This window comes from Lycorma delicatula, chromosome 1 (genome assembly GCF_047948215.1).
Source record: "Lycorma delicatula isolate Av1 chromosome 1, ASM4794821v1, whole genome shotgun sequence".
NCBI lineage: Eukaryota > Metazoa > Arthropoda > Insecta > Hemiptera > Fulgoridae > Lycorma > Lycorma delicatula.
Window position 1 is genome coordinate 199190948 of NC_134455.1, and position 14675 is coordinate 199205622.

The following is a 14675-nucleotide window of genomic DNA, read 5'->3' on the forward strand; positions in this document are numbered from 1 at the left end:
TCACAAAATTAAAACCACAGTGAAAATAAAAAATTTTTTATTTGTAACAAGTATTTACATAGTTACACTATTTCTCTACATAGTCACCACTCCGATTGGTCCGATTTAGACAAATGTCTAAATCGGACCAACTACATAGAACGGAGCCGCCTGTGTTTTCAGCCATGTTTCTACGCTGGTCTGCAGCTCGATGTCTGTGCCAAAATTTTGTCCTCCTAGCCAGCATTTCAGGAAACGAATCAGTCAATACAGAAATTATGAACAGACGATTTTCTCGAATTGCCTCAACCACTCGCTCAATATGATCATTGATTGACACACGTTTCCTTCCCTGACCACCTGCATCATGAACATCTGTACATTCTGCTTTAAAGTTCCTGCACCATTGTCGTACTTTGCTGTCACTCATTGAAGTTTCACCGTACACATTACTTATTTGTCAGTGAATTTCAACTGCATTACACCCCTCAGCCTGAAGAAATCTCATTACCGCACGCACTTCACACTTGGCGGGAGATGCTATTGTTGTAGACATGTTTACGTGCTAGCTGCATGTTCAGAACTAAACGAAGTGACGCAGCGTGATTGAAGGCCATACTAGAGATGCTGCGCAACACATATGCGCAAAGGTTCATCCGATTTTTGCGCAGGTTTTTATTTCGCGACCGATCGGACCTTGAAAAAAAAATAACCCTCGTATTTTACAAAAGAAGGAAAATTACAAACCCAAAGCTACTGTGTGATTAGCGAGTACTTGAAGCACAATATTACATCGTTCTTCTGCTTCCAAAAGCAAGTTATAAATAAAGTAAAAACACTGTTACCAAAAGTTAAACAATTTTTTTTATTTTTCTGATGGTACTTCACCCCAGTATAAAAACAAAAAAAATTTCATAAAATTGTGCTACCATCAAGAAGATTTTGAAATTGCAGATGAATGGCATTTTTTTTCCTCATACCATGGAAAAGAACCATGTGATGGTATTGATGGAACTGTAAAAAGGACTGTGACTAAAGCAAGCCTCAAAGGATAGTCAACAATCAAATTGTTACAACTTCTGAAGAGTATAATTATTGCAAAGATAATATAAAAATATAACATTTATTTTCTGTTCTAATAAAGATATTCAAGAGAGTGAAGAATACCTCAGTTCTCGTTATCATGTAATCACACACAACAGTCCCAGAAACAAGAACCTGTCACAGTTATGTCCTAACAAGTCAGAAATGTATTCTGAAAGTCAGGGCAACGTCTGAATCAGAAACATTTATGTTAGTATGAGTAGAAATGGACATAACTGCTTCTGACTGCTTTAAAGGTTTACCAAAGGAAAAATGCAAAAATTATGCCTGCTGCATATATGATGGCAAGTGGTGGTTAGGCGAAGTCATTGAACTCAAAATACATGAAAAAGAAGAGGAATATCGAATACACTTTTTCCATCTGCAGGGTTCTGGATACTTCATTCAAGACATCATTGAGGGATAATCAAATATGGATTCAACTGGAAAATAGTTTAAAGATTCTTATGCCTTTTCTATCAACTACTGGAAGAGGACACAACATTACACCAAAGATGAATGAGGACTTATCAGTTCTACTCAATAACAAAATGGCAGGCGCATCATTTTGTAATTGATGTTATTTTATTTTTGTTATTTTGTAATTGATGTAATTTTGTCATTTCTGTAACTGACTATCTATTATCCATTTATTCATTCTAATGAGTTAAGTTGTAATTTTTATAATCTGGAAAAATAAATAACATCAGTATTTTTGGATACATTGTTTACGGTTGGAAGGAACAGTGTTTTTAGCGATATTATTGGCTTCATTACTTGTCAACCCCTTTGAGCAACAAAATAAATTTTATGCAATTTTAAAGTACATAAAATGTACTTACTGCTGTAAAAATTTCGGATTTTTGCCACCTGTCCTATATGTGGTTTTTGGGCTCCAAAAATGTGACATTTTCACAATCTTATGATTTGGTAGCCATATTTATTTTTTTTAAATGAAGGATAGTTTGTAACATTCCAAATTTTTTTTTATAATTACTATAAGTACCTAATAGTTAAAAGGTAAAAAACAGGTCTGTTACCTTAAGCCCTTCATTATTTATATTCCAACAACAATTACAGTTTAGTTTGTTCTTTAAAACAATTTGTAAATGTAATTTCAGTAAACAATACAAGATTTGGTTATGTAATGAAATAAATTTTGAGTACACTAAGATGAATTTCCATCTTTACTCTTTCCAAAAAGCTCTTTTTGACCTCTGTATGATGTTAAATAAGAATGCTACAGCTCATGGAAAAAGTGATAAAAATAGTTGTTTTTACCTGTTAGCAAGTTAGAAAATAGTCTATTACACAAGTAAAACATTTAAAAAAAATATAAACAAATACTTTTTGGCCACTGCAAGGTGTGTAGTTATTTTTTTTTTGTCTTTAGTCACCTGACTGGTTTGATGCAGCTCTCCAAGATTCCCTATCTAGTGCTAGTTGTTTCACTTCAGTATACCACCTACATCTCTAACAGTTTGTTTTACGTATTCCAAATGTTGCCTGCCTGCACAATTTTTTCCTTCTACCTGTCCCTCTAATATTAAAGCGATTATTCCAGGATGGCTTAATATGTGGCCTATAAGTCTGTCTCTTCTTTTAACTATATTTTTCTAAATGCTTCTTTCTTCATCGATTTTCCGCAACACCTCTTCATTTGTCACTTTATCCACCCATCTGATTTTTAACATTCTCCTACACACCACATTTCAAAAGCTTCTAATAATCTTTTCTTCTCAGGTACTCCAATCGTCCAAGTTTCACTTCCATATAAAGCGACACTCCAAACATATATTTTCAAAAATCTTTTCCTGACATTTAAATTAATTTTTGTTGTAAACAAAATATATTTCTGACTGAAGGCTCATTTCGCCTGTGCTATTCGGCATTTTATATTGCTCCTGCTTCGTCCGTCTTTAGTAATTCTACTTCCCAAATAACAAAATTCTCTACCTCCATAATCTTTTCTCCTCCTATTTTCACATTCAGTGGTCCATCTTTGTTATTTCTACTACATTTCATTACTTTAGTTTTGTTCTTGTTTATTTTTTTACTACAGCTTCTTTCTTATGTTTTTCAATCATTACAGTTGCTGTTTGATTACTGTAAATATTAGCAATTTTTCTTCTATTTCCATATTTGAAAACTAAATGTTTTAAAATGCTGAAAATTTTATTCCAGTCTATGTTATCGAATGCCTTTTCTAGGTTTATAAATGACAGGTATGTTTGCATTTCTTTAATCTTCCTTCTAATATTAATGTGAGCACTAAAATTGCTTCCCTTGTCCCTATACTTTTCCTGAAACCAAATTAGTCTTCTCCTAACATTTCTTTCACTCTCAATTCTTCTGTACAGAATTCTAGTTAAGATTTTTGATGCACGACTAGTTAAGCTAATTGCTCTGTATTCTTCACATTTATCTGCTCCTGCTTTCTTTGATATCATGACTATAACACTCTTTTTGAAGTTTGATGTAACTTCCCCTTTTTCATAAATATTTCACACCAGTTTATATAACTTATCAATCGCTTTCTCACCTGCACTGCACAGTAATTCTACAGGTATTCCGTCTATTCCTGGAGCCTTTCTACCATTCAAATCATTTAATGCTCTCTTAAATTCACATCTCAGTATTGTTTCTTCCCTTTCATCCTCTTCGACTTCCTCTTCTTCATCTATAACACCATTTTCTAATTCATTTCCTCCATATAACTCTTCAATATATTCCACCCACCTATCGACTTTACCATTCATATTATAAATCAGTGTACCATCTTTGTTTAACACATTATTTAGATTTTAATTTACGTACCACAAAATTTTCCTTAACTTTCCTGTATGCTCCGTCTATTTTACCAATGTTCATTTCTCTTTCCACTTCTAAACATCTTTCTTTAATCCACTTTGCTTTCACTAGTTTGCACTTCCTGTTTATATTATTTCTTAATTGTCTATAGTTTCTTTTACTTTCTTCATCGCTAGCATTCTCATATTTTCTATGTTCATCCATCAGCTGCAATATTCATCTAAAATCCAACGTTTTCTACCAGTTCTCTTTGTTCCGCCTAAATTAACTTCTGCTGATTTAAGAATTTCCTTTTTAACATTCTCCCATTCTTCTTCTACATTTTTTACTATCTTTTTCACTCATACCTCTTGCGATGTCCTCCTCAAAAATCTTCTTTACCTCTTCATCAAGCTTCTGTAAATTCCGCAGATTCATCTCACAACTTTTCTTCAGGTTTTTAAATCCCAATCTACACTGCATTATCACTAAATTATAGTTGCTATCAATATCTGCTCCAGAGTAAGTTTCGCAGTCAACGAGTTGATTTCTAAATCTTTGCTTAACCATGATATATTTATCTGATACCTTGCAGTATCACCTGGCTTTTTCCATGTGTTCATTCTTCTATTATGATTTTTAAACTGGGTGTTGACAATTACTAAATTATGCTTCATGCAAACCTCTATGTCTTAACATAGACTTAACAATTGTTGTCGGTTTAGGTTTCGATGTTATCCTTATTACAATGATTCTATAGGTATGTATTTTGAAATACTCTACTCTCTTCCCTATCTTCTTGTTCATTACAAAAACTACTCCTGCCTGCCCATTATTTGAAGCTGAGTTAATTATTCTGAAATCACCAGACCAAAAGTTGTTTTCCTCTTTCCACTGAACCTCGCTAATTCCTACTACATCTACATTCATCCTAACCATTTCCCTCTTTAAATTTTCTAACCTATCAACCTTTTTTAAACTTCTAACATTCCACGGTCCGACTCCTAGAATGTTATTTTTTAATTTTCTGGTGACCCCTTCCTTAATAGTCCCCACCTGGAGATCCGAACAGGGGGACTAGTTTACTTCCGGAATATTTTACTAAGGAAGGCACCTCCATCATTGCTATATGAAAATGCAGAGAGCTACATTTTCTTGGAAAAAAAGCAGCTGTAGTTTTCCATTGCTTTCAGCTGCACAGTACTTAGAGGACTGAGTGATGTTGATATGGCCGTTTAAGACGTCCTGACCTACGCCCTTAACAACTACTGAAAGAGCTGCTGCCCTCTTTGAGGAATCATTTCTTAGTCTGGCTCTCAACAGATACCTCTCCGATATGGTTGCACCTTCGGTCTAGCCTACTCTGTATCACTGAGCACACAAACACCAACAGCAAGGTCTCATGATTCATAGAGGAAGGGGTAGTTATTATATACCAAATATCATCAAAATCAAAAATAGTGATTCACTGATCATTTGTTGAATTAAAATGGAATAACCCCCACGACACCATTATTCTTTCAAGTAACGATGGTACATTTTCACTTCTGAGGCTGTGTTAATAAACGAAATTACTGTTACTGGGTTGCTAATAATCCACAAGAACTTCACCAGCGACCACTTTAGTCAATATGCCAGTATGTTACAGTGTGGTGTGCAGATTCAAAATTCAGCATAATATATTTTTTGAGGAATCAAATCACAGAGTAATGGTATGTAACAACATTACGTGACTTTTTGCTTAGTGACAGAATTTGGTTCCAAAAAGATGGACCCTGTCTGTGGCCCAGTAAATATGTTCATTCATATTTTATATTTATTTCCATGAGGTCTTCAAAATATCTTTCCAGGATGTTTGATTTTACAACACAGCGACATTCTCTGCCCAGTATCTTCATCTGATCTGGCTGTTACTGACATTTCCTTGGGGCTATCTTAAAGATAAAGTGTACTGTCGTCAACCATGTTCAATTCCAGAACTCAAGGAAGCCATTCAACATGAAATTGCAACAGTTCCCAGAGCAATGACAATTTTTAAAAAGAGATTAAATGAGTGTATAAGGAAAAAAGGTAGGAAACATTTCGATTGACATAATCTTCAATCAAGTAAAATATGGAATATAGTAAGTAAAACTGTTTAAATTGCTTTTTAATTTGAAGCATTAAACTTTGCAATATTGTGAAATATATTTTTTAATTATTACAATGATGTAATGGGGCAGAAGCCCCCTTTTACTTATATTACTGTTTTTTTATTTTTTTTATTTTGCAGATTAATATATTAGACTAATTAAATTTATGCTTTTCTTTATAGATTATACAATAAAAATGAAAATACATGAACTCAAAGGCAGAGGTAGCAACAAAACATAATAAAAAAACATTAGTCGCTTTATGAAATCAAGGATAGAATGCAGAAGGTCTAATGAGAAATTAGAAAGATTCCAAACATTAAACCAATGCATTAAAACTTTCACACAAGCAGTCAACTAAATAAAACTGTTTGAATAATTTGATGAAGTTAATAATGAAAAGGTTAAATTATATTGTTAATGCTGATTAGTATTTTTTTAAAAATAACAAAAAGAAAACAATATTTTGAAAATTTTCTACTGTTTTGGAACTTTCTATCAAAAACACACATTTTTATAAAAAGTTGTAACTGAAATACACTTTTGACATGGAATCTCCTCTATTCCAAGAGTTTTCTACTTCCAGATACTTCTCATCATGCTTCAATACATGCTGTACGTCTTTCATTTGTATTGTGATAAACCATGGACTTAAATTCTAATTTGAAAGTTTCACCAGTTAAAATTTTTAGAGCCAATTCTATTTTTTATCAAGCAAGATGTAGTGTATTCAACTTGAGCACAAACTTTGCTCAACCACTGCATATCCTATTTCAACAGGGTATAAATAATAAGTTCATCCTGATACAAAATGATTCACCACAATAAGTTATTGACAAACTATATTGTTAAATTACATACTGTCAGTTTGGCTACATCGTTAAACGTCACTAGTGTTCATTGGTTTTAATATTTATAATACATTATTACTTGGTTTCAATTTTTTTCATATTTATCATGTCTTAACACTAATACCTAATTTAAACAATATATTCTAACTGATTATTCTAGAACCATAAATTTTACTTTTTAAATTACTGTTATTTATTTACTTCAATTAAGAAAATAATTATTAATTAAATATAGCATTTTAATTAGTGTAAATAATTATTTATAATGAATAATCAACTTATTTACTTATGATAAAAACAGCCCACCATTGGTTTGCCATTTTAAGCATGATGGCACTTTGGTGCGCTCAATTTCTTTTCTTTATTAATATAGTATTTCTTGATCAATAGATGGCAGCTAAATATAAAAAAAATTGTTTTAGGTTTCTTATTAGATTTTGATAATTAGTTTCATTGATTATTTCTTAATTTGACTTCTGTATTAGGTTATTTCCACCATGGTTTCTATTTTTATTTTTTGCATTTGAGGATGGGAGTTAATTTTTATCAAATACTGTTTTAAATAATTTTCCACAGAACTATTATTATTGTTGACAGTATTTCTTTGATGATATGCGTAATTCAAAAATGACTGGAAAACAATATGGTAGTGAATGTAAGCAACAGAAAAGATATAAAAGATTAAATTACTGATAAGAATAACACATTACATGTTTAATAAGACTGTTATATGATACAATCTTAAACAATAGAGGTATAAATTATTGTTTTCTTAAAAGAAAACAAAATTTATTCCATCTTAGTGAAAGTGAGTGTATCAAATAAAAACAGTAAACAGTATAACCTGCTAGAGGTTATTAAAATTACTAAAACAAAAAAAATCTTTGCAACAGTCATGTAAGGTTTTCTTATCAAACCAAAAGTGGAATGATGCACTGGGTCACTCATAATAAGTAGTAAGCAGCAAATCAGTAGTAAAAAATATTCTAACTAGACATTTACCTTCGCAGCATTATGTGGTTCAGTAAGAATAACAGTGAGAAGCCCCATAGACACCAGCTCTTCATGAGTTTTGTCTTTACACACATCATTGTTAAGTGCATCATGAGCTTCTTTTTCAGAAGAACCAGTGATTAAAATTTGCAAGTGCTGATAACCTCGTTCATATTTCTAAAATAAATAAATAAGTCACGTTATCAATCAGACTACAGGAATATATAAGAATTAAAGGTAATAAATACATAATTTAACTTTTAAATAATTTCTAAAATAAATAAATATTATGAAAAAAATATACACTATTAAGAAAAATCGCAAAAAGTTATAAAATTAAAACACAAACAGCGCAATTTATGTTTTTCATAATGTTTGAGTATGTTAAGATGTTGTCCTTTCTTGTGCATATAGAATACCAATTTTGGTGGATTTGTATACATGAAATGGTTGATGATTATATGTTGCTACAGAAAGCTTTTGAGTAATCATTATAATTAATTGACCTAACTGAAAGAAAACTACCACCAATAACATTACGTCGCATCACAGTGAGAATAACCACATCTGTCACTGAAAAATCATCACATACAATTATGACAAAAAAAAAGCAATTATCAATACTAATGTAACTTAAGTATGACTTTCATTGTAACTATTTCATTACTGCTGAAATCAGCAATATCATGGTGAAAATAAATTAAATTTCTATTTAGAATCTGCAGCAAACAGCAGGCTTCCTTGCAGGAGGTGATACATGAAATGCAAAAGTTAAAAGAATTTGAAAGAACTTTTGTAAAGAAAAAATTAAATTTTTTTAATAAAAACTATACAAAGCATGTTTTATATCATACAATTCTTAATCCATATCTGTTTTCTCTACCTATCATATCCTACCCACTTGCTTCTCCATGCACATGCACACACTACAAATCATTATATAAATATACATATTGCAATTGTTATTCTGTAAAAAGTATTGATATTAAAAGATACAAATACATACTAATGCTTAAGAAAGAAGTGATAAAACAAATGCAGCTAGGTACTTTACATAGGAAATACTAGAAATGCAAAACTCAAATAATTTAAGCTTTTGCTTCTGTTAATCATTTAGAATTCAAGTAAAGAAACCACATACAATATTTGAGCATCTATAAAAGCATTTTCATAGAAAAGTTATGAGAAGTTTGTAATACAGAAAAAATTATTTATAAACAATTTATAAGAGTTCAGATACAACAGAATTTCAGTCCTTAAAATCAGAGTGCAACTGTGTTAACTTCACTTGAGCAATTATGTCAGTAACTACAAACAATAATTGAAGATAAATAGTGTTAACAACTGAAACTTCCTGAGAAAGTTTAAAGTTACATTTTACAAAAAAAATAATCAAAAGGATTAAAATTCAAAGCAAAAAGGAAATGTAAAAAATGGGAAGGAAGTGAGCTAAACATTGACAGTATTTGTGGTACCAGCAAATCTAAGTAATCTAGGTTAAAAAATAATAATACTCTAAGAAAATAAATAATAAATTCATTCCAAATAGCCTATCCAAAATCAAATATATATTAATTTAATATAGCTGTAAGTTACATATATCAAACTGTAAGTTATGTACATCATGTAAACCAGAAGTAGACAGATCTCAAATGGTTACCAGTCATAGTCAAAGAAACTGTTCACAAGGTGTGTTAAGTTAAGGCTCAAGTTAAAACCAAATCTTGATAAAATCATTAAGAATGAGAGGAAAAAGCAAAGTATATGAGATCATTGGCAATACTGTTTTCATTTTACAAATGAATATTTTATTTTATATAATATATACTGAAATTGGGATTCTGGCACATAAGATAGCACAGTAAGTAATTATGAAAAATTGAGTAATGTTGAACATTTTAATGAACAAATATAAATTCAAGACACAGAAAATCAGATAAATCTTATGATTAAATAAAATTTGAGATGTAATAACTAATGATGATAAATAATACCACATCATACCTTTCATCATTAAACGTGGATCCTGGTTTAACCTACCATTTTATTAAATTTGATAACTTAAGATTAATGGTTTTTAAATAAATACTCTGAAGAAGAAAAGGATGTAACTGTTCATAGAAAACATACATTATATGAGCAATTACAATACATATTTTGAGCAACATAAGAATAACTCGGGTTGAAGTTTAAATTTAGTACAAACATTTACGGCATTTTAGTAGAAATTACAAAAAAAGAGAACTTAATACTACTGATTGCAATGAACATGAGAAAAGTATGTCAATTTTGTATTTATTATGAAATGCACTCAATAACCTATGACCTGTGAGCTTGTCGATCACTAACAGTCATCACCATATACTGATCTCTTTGGTCCAATTAGTATATTCATATACATGAATGGCATACATTTTCACATTCATAGATGATTAAACCACTTACTACTTCTCTTTAAAATTAGTACTGTTCCAATTTTTAAATATGAGTCAATGTTAACTGTTTATTTTATTGAAAAAATAATGACTGCTTATATTCTAATAATTGATGCAAGTACATTTCAAATGAAATAAAAAATTGTTGTATAAATTAAACTTTATACTTTAATTTATACAATTGTATTAACACCAATGGTGCCAAATGCTTAGTAAATTAAATCTAAAAAATTAATGTTAGGAATATGTAATTAAAATTAATATCGATAGATGTAATTTACACTTAATGGAGAGGAGGAATATATGAACCGTACGATTGTCAGGGAAGAATAAATGATTATGAATTCAAGAGTGAAAGCATAATAAAATACTACAAGAGCAGCAGTTCTTACAAATATTCATTTAAGAGACTGATGTAATTAAATAAAACTAAGAAAAGTTGGAATGTTAGCATCTTAGCTTGTTCGCATTTGCCAAAGGAATTGGAAAAACAATTAAAGAAGAGTTTCACGGTTCATTATTCTATAAAATATTATACTAGTCATGTTATTTTAATTAAAAAAATTCAAATTCTGTGTGGGAAATATTTATTAAAACTATAATCTATAAAGTTAATGATTTACTAAAGAAATTACAATGTAGAAAAGAACCGAATGAAGTAAAATGAAACTGCAAATAATACAAAGGCTTTGAAAAATCAGAAAATATCACTACAATGACTGCGTGTGTGTGAGTGAGTGTGTCTGGATTTACATACTTATGATGAATTTAGAAATATTTGTTACTGTTACTTAGATTAGAAATAAACAAAATTATCTAGAACATTACTATTTTCTTTGATAAAATGTAGAATAATTTTTTATGATGTTCCAATGGGCTTAAAAAACTGTATAAACCTAAATATATAGTATATAAAAAAAAAAGTGGAGAAACCAAAAGAAGTGGTACCATGTTATCGATGAGAAATAGTACCCACAAACAAAATGAAGTTCTACAAGTTAACGCTGTTACACAACTATAAGAAAATTTCTCAACAGTCAATTGATTTTCAAAGTAAAAATTTACTAGATTAATTTAAAAATTTAATAGATAAAAATGTAGAATGGTGCAAAGCAAGGCTATTAGTTGAACGATGTCATCAGACATCAATGAAAAGGATTTGGCTACAAAACATTGCACTCATTGAGTGGATGAAATTAGTTAATAATACTTATAGCTTTAATAACTAAGGAAAAATCATTAGGAAGACAGCTGTATGTTAAGAGTGGATATACTCATAGTAATTAAAGGAAGAAATAACATTAAAGTTCCAGGAAACCCATGAAAAATCTGAATTTGTTTTGAGGTAGCAAAGATCTCCATAAAATCTTAGAAAATTATAAGATTTTTTTATACTTTCAAACACAAAATGTCATTGAAGGTCTAATAATTTTTTATGACATTATCATTACAGGAAATACTGAAACAGGATTTTAAGTAATCAATGGGAACTATGACCAGGCCATAGACACCATGAGATACTCTTAACCTGGCTCAATCTATGGTGCTACGCTGGCACCTTCTAATAATTCAGAAGTAACAGCCACCATTTTATTACAGTTCATTTAGCTTATTGACTCAGCCTTGGCAGTGTTTCTTGTAGTAAGTTGGACAAAAAGCCAAATTTTGGATTGCAGTCCCATCATGTAATACTGGACCTCCTGCTTCTCTTAAATTTTAAAATTAAGGATGATACTAACAGTAAATGCAATACTGAAACAGTCTTACTGAGAATACATCATATTTTGTAAATTAAGAAAAACAGATCTTAGTGCAAAAATTAACGGGTACTTATTTTCAAACAAAGTTGTTACTTGCTTTACAAGATATGGAAGAAAGTCTAAATATAAATCTATACTACAAAAAACAGGTAAAATAAACTTAATTAGGAGCTCAAATTCAGATTGGGCTGAAATTAAGCACAGAAAATGAATAAAAAGAGCTTATTTTTTTAATATATAAATTTGCATTGGTTTAAATAGAATGAAATAAAATACAGTTGTTTTGTTATTTACAGAAGCAAAATATGTTGGTTCTGTCACTTGGAATAAATAATAATTATCTTACAATGGTACAAAAGTACAATGAAGTCATGAATGTTTTAGGTGGAAACCTAAGAAACTGGAAAAATTTAGTTTGTTCAAATAACATAAGCTGTCAAATTATTATGTTGACAGCTTAAGTTCCAGTAAAAATTTACATATCGATAACGTTATTTAAAAAATTCCGACGCTCTTTAATTTAAGGGAGGTAATCTTGATATATTTGATTAAAATATTCAATATCGTGTGCAAGTGATAAAAGAGCTTTTATAACAGTTCAAAGAATTTATGTGTACAATGGTGTACCTATAAGATTGTTTACATTTTCTATGTTATTTACACTTCATAGTTATTTGTTTGAATAAAGAATTATAGTTTTTATTTACCTTTATAAAAAACTTAAGTAGTATCTTAAAAACAATCAGAGTAAGAACGAACACACAGCTAACTTATGCAATTATGCACAACATAATACCATTTTAAATACTTACATGACAAACGATGAATAAGAAAAACTTACAAAAACTAACTTTTAATCACATTTTATGTAAAAATGGCACATTTAGCTATCACAATTGTAAAATTAACACCCATTAATAGTTGAAGAAGCCAAAACCCTCACATCACATTCATACTACGAATACTTACAAGAAAACACACTTAACAGAAAGTATAATACATTCTTCTGGTTTGCGCGATGTTATTAAAGAAACAGAATTTTAACCGATGAAATAAGAAAGATAACCACAAATTCTCTTAAACAGCCCTCCTACCATGCGATAATGGCGCTCCAAGTGACCACAATCGGAATCTAATGATACTACTTTACTATGGCTGCCTTAATCTTCTCCAAGCAACACTTTTAAATGAGAATTACCTCATCAAAATCATCCTTCTTTGGGTCAATAGATGTAGTTGAGAAAAGTTTAGATGGTGACAATTTCGTCTGTTCCATTTGAGGCCTATAGACTACACTAATCGAACAAATTTGCAATTAATTTACGCTCCGCCAGCATTCTGCCTCCTGCTTCTTCCTGTAGAAATGAATTCTAAGACGGGGCGGATTGATACAAATGTTATGAAACATGAAAGTTTTATGAATACAAAGTAGTTCGCAGTGTAATTAATTGTTTTATAAAAATTTTTGTAATATGAAAATAGATATCGAAAATGGTCTCTGAATGTTTTCTTCTGCACTTTTTTTTAGATCACAATATATAACAAAATAATCAACTCACAATGCGATATGTAATTTCATATCACTTTACCACCTAACACGACTTTAATCTCAGTTTATACATAGATGACTTAGTGTTTAATCTGAAGTATTAATCTAAAATTACAACAAAAAAACTATTCATTACATTAAATTATTATAGAAATTAATTTCAAGGAATATAAACAGAGTGAATATTTTTCGTTTTTAATACTGTAATTCGTAGACGAAAATGTTACTAATTAGAAAATGTTTTAATAATATGCATATATTTATTTTACGGGAATATTTGACTATCGGAAGAAAAGCAATTATCGCAATAACACGATATTTGTTGAAATGATAAGGAATATAACAGTTTTTTACCACTAATTATTTTTAACCCATATATTTTTAACTAAAATTTTATATTTAATGGTTTTTTTGCAAATAATGAAATATTTTAAATGATGCAACCAAATTTACATTCTGAAAAGAGGTCCATTACTTTTTACTGCTGAAATTCATTTGTTGGTACTACTGTCTAACCTTGAACTTCTTAATGAATCCCAACTATGATTTGTCGGGACGTACATGTGCGCGGAAGACAAATCATGAAATGGGACAAATTTTAACATAGGGAAGAATGAATGTGCCCTCTCGAATATTGTTAATATTCATGCCCACCAATTTTACTAATGTTTCTAAGTTATACCAAGATTTAACTCTATGGTTGTAAATAAAATACAATCAAGGAATCTAATTATTTTATTAATGTAAATATTTCCTTTAATACTTTTAATGATTAAATTGTAGTAATTATGAATTGTCAGTACTAAAACTAACCGATTATGCTGTACTTGACTGTTCCAGCTAGTTGTTTCCCCATATACACAATGAGTTATTTTATATTTTGCACAGAAATAAAATATTGTGTAACATTGGAATGATGTTAAAGTACTGCAGGATATTGAAATTTTCAGGAGTGAGTATTTTTAAGTGTAAGTAGCAAAATTTGACATCAAGATTGATGAGGTATGTGATTATTTGTTTTACTGCATAGGGTTTCGCAGTATAACAGTCCAATTTTCTACTTTACTTGCAACAAAAAAATCATTTTAATAAAGATAAATAAA

At 30.0% G+C, this 14675-nt stretch overlaps 1 protein-coding gene across 3 annotated transcripts in view; it reads right to left on the reverse strand.

Moving 5' to 3' along the window:
• IntS3 (integrator complex subunit 3) overlaps positions 1 to 13585 on the reverse strand; it is a 111351-nt gene extending 97766 nt beyond the window's left edge. The window contains exons 1-2 of one of the 3 annotated variants that reach the window (XM_075370324.1): positions 13222 to 13585; positions 7838 to 8005 (exon numbers count right to left, since the gene is read on the reverse strand). In XM_075370324.1, the coding sequence (XP_075226439.1) occupies positions 7838 to 8005; positions 13222 to 13299 (246 nt within the window). In that variant the 5' untranslated portion in view covers positions 13300 to 13585. Of the gene's footprint in view, positions 1 to 7837; positions 8006 to 12992; positions 13080 to 13117 lie in introns of those variants that run through there. The other 2 variants (XM_075370333.1, XM_075370341.1) reach the window with 2 other exon arrangements.
• Positions 13586 to 14675: the final 1090 nt, after the last annotated feature.